The following is a 21802-nucleotide window of genomic DNA, read 5'->3' on the forward strand; positions in this document are numbered from 1 at the left end:
ATTCTCTTTCACTTCTATCACTTCTTCTCCTCTCTTACATACTCCTCTCATTTCTTCTTTATCAACATTCAAACTCAACATACAATTCTTATTATCATTTAATACACTCTCTTTCAAGTACTCTTTCCACTTCATTCTCCACTCTACTCCATTCATCTTCTTTGATATTGATTCAACATTATCTACACTCATATTCTTATTATCAACTATTCCAATGAGAAGCAGTTAGCATTATATATTTCTTACCCATATCTCATTCACGGGAATCCATCAATTTCACATTTCAGTCAGTAATTTGGATCATCTCATTCAAACAGATATTATCTGAAGTGATGAAAAATCTTTTATTGACTCTCTTTTGCCATTTGTATTATCGAACTGGAAATCATTTCATTCTATTGAATGTCAACAGATAGGAAATATAGGATGAATGTATAGTGCTGTATGGATTCCATAATTCTTGAAAAGGATTTGTTGAGTTGAATATCATTAGCATTGAGTGTTGTGAAAGGGCATTCTCTCAAACCAACACTGGATATTGTGATTTGATCCCTGAGTGATGCTAGAATCATTATTGAACCTGAAACGATCTGTTGATTATCTTTGGAGTGATGTGAGGATATGAATGTGTTGTTGAAAAAGGTTAGTGAAAGAAATAAAAACAAGAACGGTCATATCTAGTGGAAAGCGCCCTAACCCGTCTGATCTAGGAAGCTAAGTCATTACGAGTTGAGTTAGTAACCCGCTGAGAAGTCTCAATGCTGTTCTTTTCTCTATTCAGTTAATGAACAAAGATGGATCTAACTTAATCCTATGTCCTTAGAAAATAATGAGTTGACATGGAATCCCTTCCTCAGATAATGAGAATCATTTTCATCCATGAAGGATCGGAATAAAGATACTCAATGTTCTGAGTGTAGTTAATACATTTTCATAAGAGTCACTTGAGTATTTCTAAATCATCCTTTTGAATCCGGATCTGCTGTATTGAATTCACACTATTCTTACTTATCAAACCCATTGTACTCATTCCAATCGACACTACACATCAATATCACTCCTCTAGTATCATCTACATTGAATGAAAGGTTTGAAGACGAGGTAGTCTCTGCAACTACGCTCCTCGCTTACCTCTCAGGGCTCACAAATCAACTACAACAATCCATACAATTACTGGAATTCCAGAAATCAAATAACTGTGGAAGGGTTGCGACAGGATCTTTTGGGGGTCCCAATCCCCAAATAACCATAGAACGAATACTAAGTTATTCGTCAATTCCAAGATTCAATAAGATTCGGTGCAGATTCTCTGTTTCCAAATACGAAGGGGTTACTCCATGGGTAGTTGCCATTCAAAACATTCGAATGATAAAACTCCACCGGTTCGAGACCATCCTTCAAGTACGTATTCTTGTTGATCTTAATAGTAGATATCGTTCCCGAACAAGTCGTTCCCTGTACTCCAGTCATAACAGAAGTCAGTGAAGACTTAATTACGGCATCGAGGGCCTCAAGTAGCATGAGCGACATTCTGTGTGGCGTTTCGAATGCAGTATATCGGAATGAGTAAGACTTGGGATGTGGAATCTATGTCAGATATATCCAGAATATCTACGCATTGACATCCGAAGAACTGGGAGCAGGAGTCACAGGTAGTGTTCGTGTTGTAGTGGATCGGTAGTTTTAGTGTATATTTCTGATGAATAGACAAACTCATGAGCATTTCGCTTTGAAAACAATCAATCTTTTGGGTGTACCGAATGCTGCAAGAGAGCGGTTAATTACAGAATCCTTAATCCTCGCACGTCTCCATCATCAGAACATTGTCAAGTTGTATGAGATTTACGAGTCAGAATCTGCTATCTATTTGGTAATGGAACTCCTTTCTGGAGGGGAATTGTTTGATCGATTAATGGCCCAACCAGGTAGTAGAGCAGTGAGTTATTGAGTATAGAACATAAGTTTAGTGAAGAATATGCATGCAAAATTGTGAAAGATATCTTGAATGCCATCTCCTATCTTCATGATTATAAGAATATTGCTCATCGCGACCTAAAGCTAAGTAATATCATCTTTGCAGACAGTTCTCCAGATGCTGAAATCAAATTGATTGATTTTGGGTTAAGCAAGTTAATGACGACTTCTGAGTACACTCACAGCCTGGTAGGAACACGGAATTACATAGCTCCTGAAGTTTATTTGAAAGGTTATCAAGGGAGTGGATATAACAAGAGTTGTGATATGTGGTCTATAGGAATCATTACATATTTCTTACTCACTGGACGCAATCCTCTTCCAGCTCAATTGATGGACCCCCAATGTTATGATACAGAAAAGATTAAGATTCCTTATCCTCGGCGATACTGGTCAACCTTATCGCTGGAAGCAAAATCCTTTGTCGAAGGTCTTCTTCAAGTGGATCCAACTAAACGAATGACAGGTAACAATGGAGAAAGATTGATATATAGCGGCTCAGGCCCAACGTCATCCCTGGTTTAATATTTCTGTTCCTTCAGTTCCACATACATTTTCTCCTCTAATTGTGGAGAATCTTCAAAGATTTCAAGAGTATAATGTATTAAAGAAGGCAGCTATGACAGCTGTTGCTTATCATTTGAATAATGTTTGAAATTGGGAATTCGATAATAAACAGAAAGAATTACAGCGTCTCCAAGATGCATTTGAATTCTTTGATAAAACCCATTCTGGGACAATCACAATGGAAGAATTCCGTCAGGCTATCATGTATCTTTCACAATATACCCAGCATGCTCGTCAACCGACCAATCCAGTTGATACTCCTCCAAATGGTTTAGAACTACTTCATTTAGATAGTCAAGTTGATGAAAATGCCAAAAAACGTGCTTATGATACCATTAGTACATTAAGTACAAATGAAGACATGTTATTATCACTATTTCATGGTATTGATTTCAATAATACCGGATATATTGATTATTCTGAGTTTTTGGCGGCTTGTCTAGCAAGGAAAGAAGGATTGAAACGAGAATATGCTGAATTGATATTTGAATTGTAATGAAGTCTGGATCTAATGAGGAATAGGATTGATCGTGAACATGATGGTGTGATTCATGTTGAAGATCTTCGTTTGTTCTTCGGTGAAAGCATTTCTGTAAGGATTGGAGAAGGGATATGACATAGATGAGTGAAATTGAGAGGATCATCATGAAGACATTTGGAGAGAAGCGAGAAGCCTTAACAGAGACGGATTTGGAAAAAATCATGAATACAAAGATGATAACCAATGAGAAAGCAGCAGGGGCTGTTCAATGCTCTTCTCTTCCAACAGCAGCTCCTGTTCCAACTCGACTAAAGTTGAGTGAACTTTTTGAGGAGATCAAGAAGGCCCAAGAATCGAAGGGACCAGACATGGAAGCAAATAAGCCTATACGGTGTTCATCATTCTCGGAACAAGGAAATGATTCGGGCACCTTTGCCGTATCTACAACACGACATTTTTCTAGTCTTCATGTTCAGCCCGAGTCTACAAGACTGGTATCTGTTACAACCAAAGTGTAGCTTTGTTCTTTTTCATTGTGTTTGTTTACAAACACGAAAGATCATAGTAATTAAAGCGGTTGCTTCATGTTGATATCCTTCCAACCAAGTAATCCGAATCACACCATCTTCATATTGCACATGAACAGTATCTTGTTTAGCTTCTAATTGGCTCATAATCTCCTTCGCTTTCTCAGTAGTACATGGTAATGTCACAGCATTCCACAGAGGAACTGCAACTCCATCTTCTAAATACGCTCTCCCATTCTCACAACGTAACATTTGCTCTATACACAAGCGTTTCTCTCCTTCTCTTCGTACATGCACTGCTTGTTTCAAAGACATTCGTACTCGTTGGGCTTCTGGAATGTATTGAACAGTTCGTCCGTTCTCTGGCATTAACAACAGAGGACTCTCCTTATGGCTGGTTAGGTAATATTTGATAAAACCCGCACAATTGTTCTTATCTCCATGAATTAGGACTACACTCTGGGGATGACTTCGCTCGATCAGACGAATATTTGTCTTGCGGTCTGGATGAGCTGAAAACGGTATTACAACCCGATTACAAAGAACGGGAGTTTCACCATTTAATTTTGCGCCTTCTTTTAGCATCTGCCCAATGAAGGATTCGGGACTGTTTTGGCCAAGGAATATAACAGTGTTGAGAGGGTTTGAAGCGAATCGTTCAAACGCTGTTCTGGACACACCTGTAGTCATAGTAGCTGAAGAAGCAAAAAGAATGAAGGGATTTGGCGAATCCAGAAAATCAGTGCGAAACTGCTGGATAGTTTCCGATTTGCTGGATAAGGTTCCAGAAACCCATGTAGAGAAGAACTGATACATTGGAAGCACACTGAGACTGTCTGACGAAGAACAGTAAATGGGAGCTTTCATTCCCTCTTGGAGTAATGCCTGCTGAATTAGAACGATCACTTCCTGAGTAAATCCAATAGCATAACAGGGAATTAACACTTTCCCTCGCTTTCGGATTGTTTCGATAACGATGTGAACTAGTTCCGTCTGCCTAGTTTTGAAGGACTTAAAATCTGTGTTTCCATAGGTACATTCCATAATCAACATATCCAGACGATTGGGCAACAAGAAGTGCTGAGGGAGCTGATAGGATGGAATAAACTTCGTCCCATCTTCACTGTAATCTCCTGTATAAAGAATGGTTCGGTCATCAATCTGCACTTCCCACATAACGGCCCCAAGTACATGACCTGCAATATGAGCTGTAACGCGCAATCGATCATCTAAAATTAAACAGAACAACAGGATGTACTGATTTGCACTGTTTGTCTCACAGCCACTTCCTTTATCCGTTTTACAAGGTTTGCAAAGAGTTCCATTGTCACCGTTGTCTGCATCTGCATCTGACTTGAGATCAACGAACGATTGTTTTTCAATAGAAGAGGGAGAATAGCTCGTGTAGGTCCGGATGCTAAAATATCTCCTTTATACTTGAGTTGTTCAGTGAGATACACCAATCCACCAATATGATCCATATGGAAGTGCGAAATTAGTACTACCGTTATGTCCTTCACAGTAACACCCTTTGGGAGTTTGGTGAAGTCAGGGAGTCCTTTCTTGGTGTCTTTTCCTACATAACACCCACAATCCAAAAGGATATGAATGCCATTTACAGATAAAAGAAAACAACTCTTCCCAATACTCTGACCTGCTCCAAGAACCGTCAAACGAATCCCCTCTGACATTGGGAACAGATTGAGGGAGTTCTTTTAAGAATCAAATCTAGAAAAGAAAAGTTGGAGGAGAGGGGCATCGATCCCCTTACCTCTCGCATGCTAAGCGAGCGCTCTACCATCTGAGCTACACCCCCTTCCTACTAATATCCTAAAGATCGGTTTATAAACTATCTTCTAGGCTTTTTCCGATGAATTGATTATTCGTTTCTAGCTATCAATGTGAAGAATACAATTTAACCTCAATTTACTACCAAAACACAGATGAACGAATTGCATTCCGAATTGTGGAAAAGTGTTAAGTGGTTGCACTATTTCTTTTAATGAGCTGGAATAATTCGTTCATCGAATCATCTTTCTTCGTAACTCTCATGGTGTCTAATCCAGTATTATCTTGTGAGCCATGAACTTCGTAATGTAGAGATGTACGAATTTGATTTAATTAACTAGTGCTTTGTTGATTGCAACTGCTCTTGCTTACCCAAAGTTCCCAGAATATTACAAGGCTAATGTCACCGTGACTCTGCCTTATGCTGATTTCGTGGAGCCTATTTTCGTTTACTATGATGGACCTGCCAAGAAGGCTCGTTTTGATTACTGTATGTAAACTAATTTGGATTGATCGTAGATGGTGGTGTGAACCGTTTCTTCTATGATATGAACAAGGAGGTTGGTTATGCGATTGTAATTGTTTTCGTGTTAGGTAAGTTATAGGTGCCTGTGATTGCATACGAGACCTGTTTCAACATCCACAAGGATGACGTTTCTCTGAATTCGATCCTTCCTGATCTTGAAGGTTTTGAGCTTCAGGAAAAGACTGAGAAGATCGGTGAGCACACTTGCCGTGTTTGGTACTATGAGGAGAAGAATGGCGAGAAGCTGAATAAGTATTGGTACTATGAGTAATGTTTCTGGAGTGGACATGATGAATAGGGATATTGGCAACTTCAAGCCTGTTCGTTTCTACATGGTTGGATACAACACCGTCCTTCATTCTCATTTTGACGAGTACATTTATGATTACATCAGTGTGGACTATGTGAAGCCTGCCCCTGAGGACTTCGAAGAGCCCGAAAAGCAGTGGACTTGCATTGATTTCCCTGGACCTGGTTCTGTTGTTGGTGATTCTCACAAGTTCCTTGCCACCCGTTTCCCTCAGACTGGTAATGCTCAGTTCAGACGATTCCTTCGTAACCACCACAAGAGCTACAAGGGCAGAGAATACCAAAGACGCAAGATGAACTTCCTCCGTAACAAGGCGTACATTGAAAAGGTAAATAGCGAGAACCGTAGCTACAAGCTTCGTCTGAATCATCTGGCTGATAAGTCAGATGCCGAGCTTCGTGCTATGTTGGGACTGAAGAGAAGCAACAATAAGGACTACAAGAACCACCGTCATATGATGAGCAATGCTGTGAAGCCTGACTTTGTGGACTGGAGAGAGAAGGGTGCTGTGACTCCTGTGAAGGATCAGTGCATGTGTGGTAGCTGCTGGAGCTATGGAACCACCGGTGTGCTGGAGGGACAGTACTTCCTCAAGTATGGTAAGCTTCTCAAGTTCTCCGAGCAGAACTTGGTGGACTGTTCATGGAACTTTGGTAATGATGGCTGTAATGGAGGTGAAGATTTCCGTGCTTATGGTTGGATGCTTCACAATGGCGGTCTGATGGAGGATTCTGCCTACGGTCACTATTTGGGTATTGATGGCTGGTGCCACTTCAACAAGACAGCTGCTGCTGTCAAGATCACTGACTACGTGCTGACCACTCCCTTCTCCATTGAGGAGTTGGAGGATGCTGTTGCTAACGTGGGTCCCATCTCTGTGGGAGTGGCTGTGAACAAGGACTTCTTGTTCTATGCTGAGGGAGTGTTTGATGATCCTTCTTGCTCTTCGGCTGTCGAGGACCAGGCTCATGCTGTGCTGGCTGTTGGTTACGGAACTGAGAACGGAAAGGACTATTGGCTCATCAAGAACTCTTGGTCTACTCATTGGGGTGATGAGGGTTATATCAAGATTGCTAGAAAGAATAACATCTGCGGTGTAGCCACGAGCCCTTCGTATCCTATTCTTGCTTAAGAAGCGATGTGTTTGTTAGACACAATCTTTCTCTAACCTTCTCTGAATTATTCTTAGTTGTATTAGAGAATGGTTTTAAGTGATGTACAATCCATTGTTTGGTTTAACTGTGTAGGATCCTCATCTTCTGTATGAGGACTTAGAATCGGTAGCTAGGATTTATATTTTGGTTTAGAGCATAGAAAAATGCCGATCTGCAACAGCAAGTTGAGGATCAGCGTAAGGTTATCGAGAAACTCACTGTAGGGATTTCTCTTTTAATTGGTTGCTAATTTCCATAGAAAGAGTTATCGGACGTTCAGGAGAAGAGTAGTTTGTACTGTTCTAGGATCATTACTGCTGGTCAATTGCTCAACGAGAAAAAACATGAACATGAAGTCTACTCTATATGTTTTTAATGATAGATAGGAACTAAATCAAAAGTATGAACAATTACTTAAGGAGTATAAAGAGAGGGTATATTTGAATCATTGGAGTATAACAATGTAGATAAAAAGTGATGAAGAGAAAGTAGAATCTTTGGAAAAGTTAATCGCTTCCAAAGAAGAGGAATCCGAAGCCAAAGAGAGAAAGATAAAAAGCTTAAATGAACGGATTGAGGCACTTCTTGTGTCTTCTGTGGAAGAAACACAAAAACGAAATCAGCTGCAATCTCGTTGTGAAATGATGGAAAACTCTTTACTAGCACTTCAAAACGGTAATAGTGGTGAACCTGTTTCTCCAGTCCCTGGATTGTCAATATTGAGTTCATCTGCTCTCTATGATCTTCTTGCTGAGACACAAGAGAAGGTGGAGGATCTTCAGACCCAGCTGAGTTCACTTGATAAGGAGTATGCTAAGGTACGTTCAGATTGATTCTATCATGATTAGGTCTGTTCTAAATGCGATTCCATTCTGTCAGAATACCAAGATCACAAACAACAGTACGAGGAGGCCCTTTTGCGTGATAATGAACTACAGGCGTTAACTCGTGTTTTGCAGAATAAGCTTATCCAATCAGAAACTCGCTTTGTGGAATTGTCGGAATCTGCTAAAGGATCAGGAGTCATTGATCAACAGAGGATCAGTCTTTTAACTGAGAGTAATCAACGCCTTTTAGAGGTACTGAGAACTTGCACTGGACTCCAACAGATTCCATTTGTTGGTACAGGCAACGTACTGATTGAATATGCTGATAACTGATAGTATTTATCTCAATTAGAAGCGAAATACACTCAGGCAATTCATTCTCTTCATGAAGAACGAGCCAAACGTCGAATTGCTGAGAATGAGTTGGCTGAATTGAATGGAGAATACGAGCGCTTGACTATCAACTATCACAAGCTCGTGAATCCAGTCGAGCAGTTGGAGTGTGATGTAGCAATGCAACAGGAACCTGATATTGTGATTGTGCGAGCTGCTCTTACTGAGAAATTGCACCATTTAATGGAACTCAGTACGCAGTTGGAGGAACGAGAGAAGGAACATGACCAGGATCGAAAGAAACTAGCAGCTGGGTATGAACAGATTATCACACTGAAGGAATTGTTGGCAAAGCAGGATAGTGTAGGAGAGGATTGAGTGTTCCATACTAGGAGATCCAGCAACAGGTCAGTCGATCGCAGCTTATGGAGAATGAGTTGAAGCTGAAGCAGGAAGAGTTAGAGCGACTTAGTAGTTCGATGGAAGAGGAAGTTAATAAGCTTCAGAAGGTAGGATAAGAGATTCGGGTTGATCGATAGAAGTGTACAAAGGAAGTGACTTCTCGTGATGCTCGGATTCAGGAGTTAACTGATCGATTGAATCAGAGTGAAACTTTGAATGGAGAATTACAAACTTCAGCGAACATGAGATCCAAGCAAGCAGATACACAAATCCACCAATTGGAGAAGAAAGTAGCTGAGAAAGAGGAACAATGTGAGAAATGGCAATCAGAGTGTAAGGAGATTTGTACAAAGATTCTCACGCTGTCGTATTCACTATGTGATCTCTGTTCGAATCACTCAATTGAACCAACACTGTGTGATCAAGTTTTACGTTTAGCAAGTCATTTGGGAAGTGTTACAATCAGTCTTCGTTTAACTAGGGATATCAAGCAAGTGATCGATGACACTGCATCCTTAGTGGAACAGGGTATTGACTTATATCTTGTGAATAGTGAAAATGATGCCAAGAAGAAGAATGAGGAGCAACAACAATCAATTCGAGAATTAGAGGACCAAGTTCGGACACTTCGTTCACATGTTCAACAATTGGAAGGATATGATGCAACACTCAATACTATGATCTCTTTTGATACCAATAATCCCTCAGATGTTACAAATGATACTTCGTCTATCGCTTATTGGAAGAAACAGACAGAGACATTGACATCCACCAATCAGATTCTTTTACGCCAGATTGACGAATTATCGGCATGTGTCCAATCTTCTCTTAACCAAACACAGTCTATTGAGCTCATAGATTCCAACGATCCTGCTGTTCTCCGAGCTCAGCTCCAGAGGCAGCATTCTGCTGCTGTCCTGTGGTCAACACATGCAGAGCAGTTAGAAGTATTGTTACGAGAAAGCGGAAACAATCAAAGTAGTCTTACTGATTACGAACTTCTTATCTTAAACACGGTTATCGATGGTTTGCTATCCTATGTGATGGATCGTCTCGTGTTGGATCTGGATTTACAAGTTTCGTTAGAGACTCTTGAAGAAGAATACATTGTGAATGTCCGTCAGTTGGAGGGACGGGAACCTACTCTGATGGAAACGAAATTGTATGCAGTTCAACGGATTATTGAAGCTTCGGTGACGTGGCTTTTGGACTCCAAGTATGAATTGGAAATGGAAGTGGGAGCAGAACACGACCGTCGTTGTGAAGTGGAAATGTTACTACAAAGGAAGTGAATCCTCTAGTTGAGAAGTGTTTGTTTTCAATCCTTGATAACAGCCGAATCACTTTACATGCACTACATGTATATGATAATCTTCAGTTCCTTGAAGATGGGTAATCGGAATTTCAATCCTACCTTCCATCAGATCCTGGTAATTCTGGTTATTCTCTTTCTCTGTTTTGATGTCTTCATTTACTCATCCAGTATTGTAACTGTATCATTCCCTATGTTTTATGAACAGTAGAATAGTCAAAAATATCTGAGTCACTCTCAATCTCTTTTTGTTACTACAGATATGAACAAAGAGTCTGATGGAGGGGAAGGAGAATACGAATTCCAGCCTATTGATATAGATGATGTTACTGGTAAGAATTGTGATTGGTTTTCAAGTTGTTGTATTCACATTCTATAGAGGAGGAAATGCAGTTTAAATCAACAGATTACGTCAATTATGGTATTTTACCGGACAAACAAGCTCGTCCTAAACAGACTGCTCGTTTTTATTTCACAAGTTATTTCATTCTTAGCCAAGTCAGGTATTTCTTTATCTATTATTTCCTACATTGATGTGAATAGTTTGCGTTATTTATCTTTTGACGGGGCTCTACGAGTAATAGTGGTTGAAATTTTATGATAATAGACAATTTTCAAACAGTATGATGATTTGCTATTAATTCTTGAATCCTCTTCAACTATCTGTGTGACGTATTAGAAGGAATATAGGATGATTTGTAGAGTCACAGATCTTTTTTCGTTTAAGAAGTGGTATTCAGCAGCAAGCCAAGAGAAACAGATGATAATCCAGAGAATTGTTAGAAATGACCAGGTACACTTTATCATATCTTTTGAGTTAGATTGTCTTCAATGCCGGATTGTGGTCATTGATGAATATCTCAATAACGCATTATCATGATCTTATTGAGTCTATCTCAGCTGGTCAATACTGGATTCAATCCACATTCAATCTGACGGTGACAACTGGATTCATTCTTGGTGATTACATTTATCCCTCAAGTCTTCTCGAAGTACTGAAACAGGCTGGACTCACACATCTGGTGATTCATCACATGGCCAGTAATTCTCCTTATTACGACTCAACTAATCCATTGCGACATTTATTTGCTGAAGGTGGTGTAGACTCAGATAGTGCCCAATCCAAGCCTTCTGTTTATTTATGGAAAGATTCCCCTTCGTCATCCTCATATCTTCGAATCACGCACACTTATCAACAGCACTCCAACATCCTCGCAAATCTTGTCAATATTCGATGTCGTTGCACAGATAGAGAGTTCTGTTTGATAGTTGGACTCATTGGTAGAAAGGAGAATGTAGACATCTGGACTGATGAGTTGGTCCGCTGGGTCAATACACAGACCTCTCCTCAACATCCAAACGGAGGAAATGTGATAATGATGTGGAATATTCAGAGTTCAACATGTTTGACACTTTCCAAGGCTTTTTCTGCATTGGTACAAATACAACGGTATTTGTCATCCTTTCCTTCTTATCCAGTATCAGTTACGTAGTCTTGATATTCAAGGATTACTGAACAGATTATCATCTATCTCCTACTATTCCTCACAATTAGAGGAATCTAAATTACCGGTCATATTTGGTTCTGTAACTCCCTTTTTCGTAAGAGGTTCAAACGTTCACCATGAGATTGGTCCGTATTCGAATCAACCCAAGTTCAAGCGATCTCTTCGTCATGCTCTGTCTGTAATTCAGTCTGCTGAGACTCTCGTTGCAACTGTCCTTCATCAGACACCCAAAGTCACATCTCAGACACTGCGTAAGGCAACATTAGGGCTTCATGCAGCTCGTGAAGAATTGCTGATAGGATTAGGAAGGTATTTCTTGGGAGGAACAGCAATCAAGGCGAATCTGAATGAGGTGGAGAAACAGATTCGTCATTCACTTCACATTGTGAGTGAAGTTGTTCACAGTTTGTTTACAGATTGCTATGGGGTGGATTTAGGGTTGGATGATCATGAAGTTGATGTGAGAGGAAGTGTCTTTGATAACTCTTTGCAAATGAACAGTTTGAGTGAACAAGTCGTTTTATTTGTGTTTAACCCTCATTCACACCCAATGAACACGATTATGAAGATTTCTGTTGGATTTCCTGCCATCTGTGCCTTCTCGGAGTCAGATCAGTTGATTCGTCAACAAGTGTACAGTGATATTGACCAGGGAATCTTGTTGATTCTTCCTATTGAAGTTTCTCCTCTTTCTTCTCGTGTGATCGTACTTCGGCATTGTAAGAACAACACAGAGTATCGAACACGAACAATGGGGCTTAGGAAGGAGAAGGCTATTGTGGTTGAATCAGCCCATGGGGTCATCTTAGACTCTCAAGGTGAAATGGAGTCGTTGACAGATGGAAATGAAACCTTCCCATTCAGGAGCTATGTGGGGCAATACCGTGGATCTGACGTGCGTGCATGTCGTACTGGACAGTAAGTCCTTATTCTTGAATTCCAATAATAGTCGTGTTTTCTGTCCAGTCTCTGTTTCGCAGAGAAGAGAGACCAATATGGTTCTGGGATCAGTATTCGTTTTATCTCTCTGTGATGTATAGCATTTGCTGTCCTTCTTACCTCGATCGAATCATCCTCGTATCCGTGTTCACGAGGGACTGGTTATGACAGAAGTGGAACAACGATATGGGAACTCCATGATGGTTATAACTCGCATGTTTAAGAATTCAGGTATATGGCGTAGTTCATGGGAACAAGAGTTGCTGATTGATCAGATGGACATCTCAGCAGAGATAGTAATTCGCTATTCAATGGATTCTTCTAAAGTGAGTGTTGATGAGGGAGGTCGAGGTAGTTCGGGTATTGAGAACAAGAGAGGAAGTCCTGGAGGTGAGACTGGATTCTTGTTCTGATCTATAGAGAATTATTATCCTGTGAACAGTCATGTTGTACTGTCTGATCAGTATCATCTCTTCACAGACCGATTACATGCTGGAGGTTTGGTTACAAATGAATTTGAATTTATTGTACGTCGTAGCACACACTTTGCGGATATTATTGATTATCCTGAACCCAGTACAAATGTTTGGGAGAAGGAACACCATCTAGCCCTCCGTCATGAACTTAAGTTTGCTCCTACAACAAATCACAGACATTTGAAGGAGGGGAGGCATTCTATGTCTCAGTATCATCGTTTCTTCTGGATGCTGTATAATAATTGTGAACCAGACAAACAGAATCTCCGTGTTGAAGATGATCTCACGTTCTCTCTGGATCCTCAACATATTTGGATTGTGAAGGATTTGGATAAGAAGCAAGAAAAGAGGTTGGAAAGAAACGAAAGAATGATTGATAGAGCAGAACGCGAATTAGAGGCTGATTTGGTGGTATTGAGTATGTTGGAGGATCGAAAGGAGAACCAGGGAAACCAGAAACGACAAAAGATTCAAGAGGCTTTATCTCTTATACAAGATGACGTGTTACCGTGGTATATTGATATTCTTAGTGTTAGTAGACCTTTTGTGCTGATGGATGGGTTGGTTGTTCGATTTGAGAATCTGCTATCAGAGGATTCGAAAATGGAATCTGCGATAAATGTGTGTAATCTATTTTTAAAGCGAGTGGTGACTGTACTGTTTGTGTTTGTGGAATAATATATAGAGAGTAGTTGAAGTGGACATTTCAGGCTTAGCAGCTATTAAGACTAAACAACATTTGGATTGTCATTCTTTGCTTCTTATGCCTGGAACAATTCATACTTATCACTTTTTCTTCGAGTAGATTGTTTGTTAACAAATACTGTATCCATTCCCTTCGGCTATAAACCCATTAATATCATTTCTACACATCACAGAAATACAATTTGAATACAATAATTTCTTGAGTTCGCCTGTCTACACATGATCACCAACTTTGGTTCCTACTCGTTCTTGAATTGTATTTCTTGTCTGTAGTAGCTGTTCTCTCCGATCCATAATATCATCTTCTCCTTCTTTCTCTCCTTCTGCATTATGGGTTTTCATTACATGAGCCCTATCTATGACAATACATTACAAAATCCACTTTAGAATTGCATCGCAGTGTCGATGGAAGACTTCATCGTCCTTTCGCCGATACTCCACAAATCGATTCATGATCTCGTCTCTGTTTCTTCCAAATGCTTGCATATCTCCGCTATCGAACGACCGTTCAACACTTTGGAGTTCCTTCTCAATCTCATCTAGAAACACGATTTCTTCCACTTCTTGGGATGTAAATCGATTACTATGATCCTCCTGATCCTGCTCCATGATGACTTTCGGACCAACAAACAGGAAATGCAATTAGTCTTAACACAAAATGTACTTCCTGAACAACGCATCAATTCCGCCCAGCATTTCATCTTTTTCACCCAAACCAATTCCCTCCATACTCAACACCTATTGTCAGAAATCATCTCTATTCTTACCGTTTTCACATTCTCTCGTAACATTCTCAGTCCAGTACTAAAGCTCGCATCTTTATTATTCGTCTGACCGAGGTATAATGGATGATAAACAGGAGGTTCTACTTGAGGATCAGTGATCAAGGAGAAGGAGGAACGATAGTCAATAGAGAAAGGAAGAGGAATCTGTAATCATACTTCCATAAAATAGATACCATGAAATACTTGGAGAGGAGAAGAACAAGACGAGCGATGAATCCGAGAGCAATGTTCACATCTGTGGAAACTGACTTAGTATTTCCTCCTAAATTATCATACTCATTCTATTTCTACTCAGCAACATATCCTCAGGGAATTCCACACCATTGATCACATAAGTACCAGCGATTTTATGAATGGAGAACATGAACGAGAGGAAAGCTAACAGACGGGTGCGACGGGCCCTAAGACTCTCACTGGTAGAAACATCTTGTTGTCTAAACATGACTATCTCTCTCAATAGCTTTACTGGAGTGATAGGATGGTTTGATGCTCTTTCTCAATTACAGACTCGTAATCAGCTACATTCTATGTATCAATTGATTCACTTAGTTTCACTCCATAGTGGTCCTGTAGATTTTGCTTCATTTGTAGAAGTTCTTCCTTCATAGAATCCAGTTCCTTCGTCTCTATCATCGCACATCTCCATTATCTTTACCTTCTGTTAAATATTGTTGCAACAACTTGTCTTCTTCACGTAACTGACGAATATCATTCATCAAACAACGAGATTGGACGCTTGCTGCATTAATGGCCATCGGAGTAGCCATCGCATCTTCAACCATCGTTTTCATCAGCGTCATACGAGCGTCATCTTGCTTCGAGTGAGACTGCTGTAAGTACAGCTGTTGCATGGATGTCAAGGTGAAGTGGAAGTCACACTATTGAATGAGGACTAGTTTCAAAATTCTACAACAAAGGGACCAGTAGGTTCAATTGTCACTTCAGGAACATGCAGTGGTTTGAGAACACCTTTCTTGCGGAGGAAGAGACATAACTCGTGAGATGCAAAGAATCCATCTGTCATCTGGAAGAGCACGGAGTTGAATGGAAGTGCCTGAAAATGAGACACAATACGAACAAGAACATTGAAGATGGATTCTAATATGTACTCATTAAATAAGTCGTTCAGTGTATCAATTGGCTTTAAAGGAGCAATGTATTCGAGTTCTTGGATGATCACCTTCTTTTCAATCAAAACGGTAGAATCTTTTTCCTTTTTGTTCCAAACACGCAAAATGAATTCTAAATCATATCACATTTTCCTGATCCTACCTTTTTCATTGAGATACTCTTCCACTACTTCAATAGGGCATCCCAGTTCATTCCACTCTGGATTGATCGTATCAGCGACCACTTCAGAAGAATACACAAGGATTTCATTTCTCTTCTCAATATCTTCCATACTTTGCTCATCTACACCTCAATATCATCTACCTAAAGTTACAACAATGAATAGTGAACGAGAGTTGGCATGTTTCCTTGATTGCATCATTCTGTATATTTCTCACGAGCACACTCCGAAGGTGAGTAAGACGACGCTAGGCGTGAGAACACAAAACACACCACTACAAGTCCAGGTAGGATCCTTCGATATGCAGTTGGAGGTAATGTGCTCGTAATCTCTTGAGCAATAGTAGAATTCATGTTCCCTTTGTTATTGTTGAGAAATGGAGTGTTCGGTGAATTACGACAATGAACAGGGCTGCCGATTTCTAGCCGAACGATTCAATATGTTAGAGTTCTGTTTCGACACATAGAAACAAACAAAGCATATTGCTCAATTGAATATAACTGATTGAGAATGTAGGATACAAGGGATCAGAATACAATGCTCTAACAGTCAACTATCCTAAATAATCCAACTTCTTGTGATAGAAACGAAATATCTGGAAGAGTGTTGAGTTTCTCTCGAATACGTTTCTGGAATTCATAGTCTGAATGTGGTGTCTAGAACTCAATAAATCTCTCTGTATGTACTTGATTTCTACTAATTTCCTCCTGGGTTCCGAGAGTCAACAATTCTCCAACAGAAAGCGTTTTCATAGTCTCAGAAGGCTGTTTAGAGAAGTCATATCCATTAAACATGTTAAAGACATCATCTTCAGGAGAGGCCTTCAGAATTGTTGGATGTGCTTCTTCAGGCCAATCACTACTGGAGCTCTCGTCTTCTAAATCCAAATATCTATTCCGATTATTGCGAGGCATCTCTTCTTCAGCAGACAGTCCATCATCAACAGTTTGTGGCCTTTTGGGATCCCAATCCATGGGTTCACGAACTCGATGTGATATCTCCTTGAATGACTTGAGCACTCTCCGATCTGACTGACTTGGTCGAGGATGAGTTGGCTTGATGGCTGGCAAGTCACTGTCCTCACTCCAGTTATCCAAAGACTGAGTGTTTTTCATAGGTGGTTCATCACTCCAGTTATCCAAAGCCTGCTGAGGCTGTGTCTTCACAGGCAACTCATTATCACTCCAGTCATCCAGAGGACGTGTTTGTCTTACTGATACTTTGGCGCTGCTTCTGCTCTTCTTAGGAAGAGAGGTTGTTGGTTTATGGACTGGTTTTTTATCATTGTGAATAACAAGTGACTGTCTCCGTGTTTGTTTTGGATTAGGCAATTCATCGTCACTCCACTCCCTCTGAGAAGGAGGAGTACGACTTGTTTGCTTCACAGGCAATTCATCATCGCTCCAATCCTGCTTAGAAGGAAGAACATGATCTGTTTTCTTTGGTACAGGCAATTCGTCATCACTCCAATCTTGTGTAGCATAAATGGGAGTTGACTGCTTCATAGGTAATTCATCATCACTCCAATCCTGTGTAGCAGGAGGAATATGGCCTGTTTGCTTCACTGGTAACTCTTTATGGCTCACAAAGGATTGTCTTCTGGTAGGTTTGGGTACAGGCAAGTCATCATCACTCCAGTCATCTAATGATGGATGAGACTGTGCTCCTGCCTTCTTCGACACATCCCTAGCACCAGTTTGCGGTACTCGGCCTTTCTCTACTTTCGAATCATTCCTACTACTGAAGGATTGACGTCTCTTAGTAGTCTTCTTCTGATTCTGTCCTAAAGAAAGCGGTATTTTGGGCATTTCATCACTCCAGTCAGACGATGCCAACTTCGTTCGCTCTGTTTGTAGTTCAAACCTGTTTCTCTCCAATTTAGGCTTGGGGCCAGAAGGAAGAGGTGGGGCATCTTTCTCTTCCTTCTCAGCATCCTTCCAGAATAACTCCCAATCAAAATCATCATCTGAGTCTTTACCCTTCTTACGAATTTCTGGTGACTTTGAACGTTCCTGAATAGATCGACGTGAAGTTCGAACTGGGAGAGGTGGACGAAGAGAGAACAATATGTCATCTTCTTCAGCAGTCGCCATTTCAACAGGAGGTTGCGAAAGAGAGGAGGGCTTTGGAGGAATAACAGGAATATTCGAAGATTTGGGGGGAATCGCTGGAAGAGAAGTCCAGTCATCTTCACTGTCACTGATGGCTTGAACACGAGGAGTAACAGGAGAAATTGCATCACCCACTTCCTGAAAAGTACCTGGAGTCGATGTTGCTGGTCCTGCATTTGATTCCAGTGAAGGCCTATTGCTAATTACTATTATATGATACTACTCTTGAACTCCAATAGAACCTGGTTTCGAAGCTAGGAACTCGTTCATCTGAGCTACCTGATTCAGATGTTCGAGAGCTTGTTCTGACAATTAGAAAAAAGTAATCACACTCACTAGACTTCTCTGAAGCACCTACAGGTTCTGGTAGATCCTTTGACAACTCAATAACAAGCGAATTGTGTTGTAACCGATACAAATAGTCAGTATCATCGGAATAATCTTGATCTAGACAATGCATAAGGTCTCTACTTGTTACTATCGCAGAAGACAACCAAACTCTTCCGAAGCAATACAGATACGAGATAAACATACTGTTCCATCGATTCTATGTAGAGATTTAACCACATCGTGATAGGACTCGCCAAAACAGCGAAGAGCAGATGCTTCGACACTGTTTGCTACAACTACACGAGTTAGCATTTACTGTTTGGATGAACAAGGAACGTGATATAACACTGGATAAGAAAGGAGGTACCGTTAAATAGATAACAATGAAAAAATAAGTAGTGCCTCAATAGCTCAGTCGGTAGAGCACTCGCTTAGTAAGCGAAAGGTCGGGAGTTCGATCCTCCCTTGAGGCTTTTCTATTATTTGTTTATGGTTCGCATTCTTATTGTATTTCTTATATTTCTTTCGTTAAGTTTGACGTCTTCACTAGGAGGAGAACTAGGAGATGAGATCAACTGGAGAACATATGCTGATGGTATTTATGAGATAAAGGAGACGAAGAAACCAGGAATGATCGTTTTCCATCGTGATAATAGCAATTCTTGTGTTCGACTTGGTAATGAGATGCGTGGATATAAACAACTAATTAAGCGAAGTGAAAAGTTTGTTATGATCAGTTGTAATGGTGAGAATGATCCTCAATCGGAAATCTTTGATTATGGTAAGTTTTGATCCTTATAATGAAGTGTAGATGGTACTTATGTGCCAAAAATCTTTTTTGTTTATCCAAACAATACTATTAGTTGGACAACCGTTTCTAGCCAACTGAATTATCAGTATCGCTATTACTATCGAAGTGCAAAACAACTAAATGAGCGAATGAGAGACTTCTTGAAAGCAGTCAAGAAGGAGCATATTGAAAGTGAACTGTAATATGAACATCATTTTTGTTTGGAATACAATTTCACTAGTCTTAGGGTTCATTCCACTTAATGCTCTCTTGTGCAATTGAGTCCTCAAATATTGTTACTTGAACTCTATTTTCATGGCAATCACAACATACAATCAGAGAAATACAAGCAATATACAACAAGCTTTCGGTTCATTCCCGTGATTCCAGATTATTCTATAAAGAGGTGTTGATACCGTAGTATTGACTGAAATGACCAGTAGGAAGTTCAAAATGGTTTTTATTACCTACAGGAGGCAATCAGAGAGAGGTTGACCGAATGCGTTCTGAGGCGAGACATGCGAAGAAGGGAGTAGGCGAAAGAAAAGAGGGAAATCCGCAGAGCCGTAATGAAAAGTAGTTTTGGTTTAGTTGTCTTATGGGCAGTGATGCAGCTCGTCTTGCAGCTAAAATCGCAGCAAAGAAGGCAGCAGCTGAGGCCAATGGAGGAGAAGCTCCTGGAAAGAAGAAGGGAAAGAAGTAATCAATTCTAGTCGGGTGAGACTTCTTTTTGAAGTGTATTATACCAGCGATTCCTTTGTTTGTTTTGAGTCCTACGCATTCTCTTTTTGGGAACCAGGAGTGTTTATGTCGGTTTACTCTCAACTGTTGAAATCGGGTCTCCATCAAATTGGATCGATAAAACAGTGTTCATACACTTCTCCTTTGCGATGTTCTTCTCTACCCGTTTAACCTTTGGATCTAGATTGATTAATAGATTTTCAAGTCATTGAGAGGACCCAGTCGCTACTTTTCTTCCTCTTTCCCAATGATGCGTTGTTCTTCAATGAGATCCGGTCGAATCTATTCAGATTGTCAACCGAAACGGTTCTTTGCTACTGAAACGACTTCAAAAGCCGCAGAAGCGCCACGCGGACCATTTGCTTCCATATTCTCTTTTCTACCACGATGGGGAGCTCCGTATGCCTTGATATAGTGATTGACTGTAGAGGATTCTGGAGGAAGTTGGGTTTCTATTTCTGTGTGATTCTTGTTGTCAACGGCTTAGTTACCGTCGGATACTATACCTTCGATCATTGTTATGGACTCTTTATCAATGATCATGGTAAGTGGAAGTTGCATTCAGATGAATATCATCACTATCACCAATTGGAACTCATTCTGAATTTCCCAGCAGGTAGTCTCCGTAGATTTCTAACAATGTAGCTCTGGATTTCGTCTTGGATCCTGCTCCTCTTCCTCCTCCACCTTCGAGTGCTTATATTGCAATCACTCCTGTTCTAAATGAGCCAGGAGAACGTCCTCCAAATGCAACATCCACAGATCCATACAAAAAGAAGGTGGATATGTCGATTGTGGAGAATGCGACGGAAAAGAAACCTGTGGAAATATCCAAATCAGCTGCAGGAACTTCAACTGTTGTTAGTAATAAACCCATTGTTTCGAAGACAACAGAAGGATATCAGACTATCTACAGATCCACTTCAGAAACAATCATGCCATTCATTCCAGTAATTTGTTTGTATTTTGGAGATGGTATATGTCCTAAGGCTTATGGTAAGAATGTACTGAATGAATAAGAACTAGAGTTGTTTAAGCATCGTGATAACCAGGACTATCTGAATATTAACCAAATTCCTTATTTTGTCCATTTATTCAATACTATGGAAAACACGATCAAATGTTAGTAATGCAAGGATCAAGTAATTCTTAGGGGAGCATCATAGTCTTTATGGGGTGCTTCTTTTCAACAAGTTTATGAAACACAGTTTTCACAACAACCTTGTAAATCTGGTGTATAGCTGTACGAAAATAGAAATCTAATGAGTTCTAGATAATGGTGTTAATGGAAAAGCCTTACGAGCTCTCTTTGAGTACTCTTCGAAACATCCTCTCAAATTCCGAAAACTGAAACGCCTGGATTTAGAGGGAAATGATCTTACTGACTTTGATGTTCGAGAATTCTGCAAATATGCTAGAAGGGGAGCCTATAAACATATATCATTCTTGAGTTTGAAGAGTAGGAATGAAGAGAAATGATTAGTTCCAGATAACAACATAACTGAGTTGGGACTATTACAGCTCTGTATTCTGTTGGAAGAAGGTTATTTAAAGAATTTGGTATCAATTGATGTTGATAACAATGGCATTGATGTCAATTCGTTAGGATATCGGACTCTGATGAATTTACTCCAGAGAAATATGGAATCTGAAGTGAATGCTAATGCTCTTAAGATTATTACGACCTATCGATTGAGTGATCAACATTTGTCTATCAATAGTAAGGTCATTTTGCAGATGTTCACCAAACTTACTGCTAAATGGAATCAACTCTCGCGCCAAATGAAGTTTATGTAATGACTGTTTGTTCGTTACAATCAACAAATAATCTCCAAAATCGACATACCATTGATCATTGATCTGCTTAAGGTTCAATACGTCCACGCACACGTCCAGTACGACGAGCAGCAATGAGACCAACCTTC

At 40.1% G+C, this 21802-nt stretch overlaps 11 protein-coding genes across 11 annotated transcripts; 7 read left to right on the forward strand and 4 right to left on the reverse strand.

The window, feature by feature from the left end:
• Positions 1 to 1519: 1519 nt before the first annotated feature.
• JH06_3012 (CAMK protein kinase) lies at positions 1520 to 3540 on the forward strand (the record flags this gene model as incomplete). The annotated part of the gene is made up of 8 exons (XM_014671220.1): positions 1520 to 1566; positions 1597 to 1677; positions 1708 to 1925; positions 1955 to 2440; positions 2469 to 2623; positions 2654 to 3033; positions 3064 to 3133; positions 3163 to 3540. 8 exons carry the CDS (start codon positions 1520 to 1522, stop codon positions 3538 to 3540), a joined length of 1815 nt encoding a protein of 604 aa, XP_014526706.1.
• Positions 3541 to 3552: 12 nt separating this feature from the next.
• On the reverse strand, positions 3553 to 5240 carry JH06_3013 (hypothetical protein; the record flags this gene model as incomplete). Its single annotated transcript, XM_014671221.1, has 2 exons — positions 3553 to 4778; positions 4808 to 5240. 2 exons carry the CDS (start codon positions 5238 to 5240, stop codon positions 3553 to 3555), a joined length of 1659 nt encoding a protein of 552 aa, XP_014526707.1.
• A 391-nt stretch (positions 5241 to 5631) lies between these two features.
• Positions 5632 to 7305, forward strand: JH06_3014 (peptidase C1A family protein; the record flags this gene model as incomplete). The annotated part of the gene is made up of 5 exons (XM_014671222.1): positions 5632 to 5645; positions 5679 to 5827; positions 5857 to 5912; positions 5943 to 6130; positions 6162 to 7305. The coding sequence occupies 5 exons, from the start codon at positions 5632 to 5634 to the stop codon at positions 7303 to 7305; spliced, it is 1551 nt and encodes a 516-aa protein (XP_014526708.1).
• A 69-nt stretch (positions 7306 to 7374) lies between these two features.
• Positions 7375 to 10181, forward strand: JH06_3015 (hypothetical protein; the record flags this gene model as incomplete). The annotated part of the gene is given in 11 exon segments (XM_014671223.1): positions 7375 to 7401; positions 7421 to 7453; positions 7488 to 7547; positions 7587 to 7614; positions 7634 to 7695; positions 7714 to 7761; positions 7795 to 8145; positions 8176 to 8460; positions 8491 to 8850; positions 8880 to 8996; positions 9027 to 10181. 11 exon segments carry the CDS (start codon positions 7375 to 7377, stop codon positions 10179 to 10181), a joined length of 2526 nt encoding a protein of 841 aa, XP_014526709.1.
• A 1422-nt stretch (positions 10182 to 11603) lies between these two features.
• JH06_3016 (hypothetical protein) lies at positions 11604 to 13802 on the forward strand (the record flags this gene model as incomplete). Its single annotated transcript, XM_014671224.1, has 6 exons — positions 11604 to 11651; positions 11681 to 12627; positions 12659 to 12725; positions 12750 to 12865; positions 12893 to 13038; positions 13069 to 13802. The coding sequence occupies 6 exons, from the start codon at positions 11604 to 11606 to the stop codon at positions 13800 to 13802; spliced, it is 2058 nt and encodes a 685-aa protein (XP_014526710.1).
• Positions 13803 to 13937: 135 nt separating this feature from the next.
• On the reverse strand, positions 13938 to 14282 carry JH06_3017 (hypothetical protein; the record flags this gene model as incomplete). The annotated part of the gene is made up of 4 exons (XM_014671225.1): positions 13938 to 13989; positions 14020 to 14042; positions 14073 to 14181; positions 14212 to 14282. The coding sequence occupies 4 exons, from the start codon at positions 14280 to 14282 to the stop codon at positions 13938 to 13940; spliced, it is 255 nt and encodes an 84-aa protein (XP_014526711.1).
• A 195-nt stretch (positions 14283 to 14477) lies between these two features.
• JH06_3018 (uv radiation resistance protein) lies at positions 14478 to 14978 on the reverse strand (the record flags this gene model as incomplete). Its single annotated transcript, XM_014671226.1, has 4 exons — positions 14478 to 14567; positions 14597 to 14758; positions 14788 to 14876; positions 14906 to 14978. 4 exons carry the CDS (start codon positions 14976 to 14978, stop codon positions 14478 to 14480), a joined length of 414 nt encoding a protein of 137 aa, XP_014526712.1.
• Positions 14979 to 15243: 265 nt separating this feature from the next.
• Positions 15244 to 16106, reverse strand: JH06_3019 (hypothetical protein; the record flags this gene model as incomplete). Its single annotated transcript, XM_014671227.1, has 4 exons — positions 15244 to 15492; positions 15525 to 15856; positions 15887 to 16027; positions 16049 to 16106. The coding sequence occupies 4 exons, from the start codon at positions 16104 to 16106 to the stop codon at positions 15244 to 15246; spliced, it is 780 nt and encodes a 259-aa protein (XP_014526713.1).
• A 2805-nt stretch (positions 16107 to 18911) lies between these two features.
• JH06_3020 (thioredoxin domain-containing protein 12) lies at positions 18912 to 19339 on the forward strand (the record flags this gene model as incomplete). The annotated part of the gene is given in 3 exon segments (XM_014671228.1): positions 18912 to 18941; positions 18959 to 19127; positions 19158 to 19339. The coding sequence occupies 3 exon segments, from the start codon at positions 18912 to 18914 to the stop codon at positions 19337 to 19339; spliced, it is 381 nt and encodes a 126-aa protein (XP_014526714.1).
• Positions 19340 to 19451: 112 nt separating this feature from the next.
• JH06_3021 (hypothetical protein) lies at positions 19452 to 19839 on the forward strand (the record flags this gene model as incomplete). The annotated part of the gene is made up of 3 exons (XM_014671229.1): positions 19452 to 19516; positions 19584 to 19712; positions 19743 to 19839. The coding sequence occupies 3 exons, from the start codon at positions 19452 to 19454 to the stop codon at positions 19837 to 19839; spliced, it is 291 nt and encodes a 96-aa protein (XP_014526715.1).
• Positions 19840 to 20264: 425 nt separating this feature from the next.
• JH06_3022 (hypothetical protein) lies at positions 20265 to 21674 on the forward strand (the record flags this gene model as incomplete). The annotated part of the gene is made up of 6 exons (XM_014671230.1): positions 20265 to 20502; positions 20523 to 20873; positions 20904 to 20999; positions 21031 to 21120; positions 21151 to 21336; positions 21361 to 21674. 6 exons carry the CDS (start codon positions 20265 to 20267, stop codon positions 21672 to 21674), a joined length of 1275 nt encoding a protein of 424 aa, XP_014526716.1.
• Between the last annotated feature and the right edge of the window lie 128 nt (positions 21675 to 21802).

This window comes from Blastocystis sp. subtype 4, assembly GCF_000743755.1.
Source record: "Blastocystis sp. subtype 4 strain WR1 chromosome Unknown seqid_0182, whole genome shotgun sequence".
Classification (NCBI taxonomy): Eukaryota; class Bigyra; order Opalinata; family Blastocystidae; genus Blastocystis; species Blastocystis sp. subtype 4.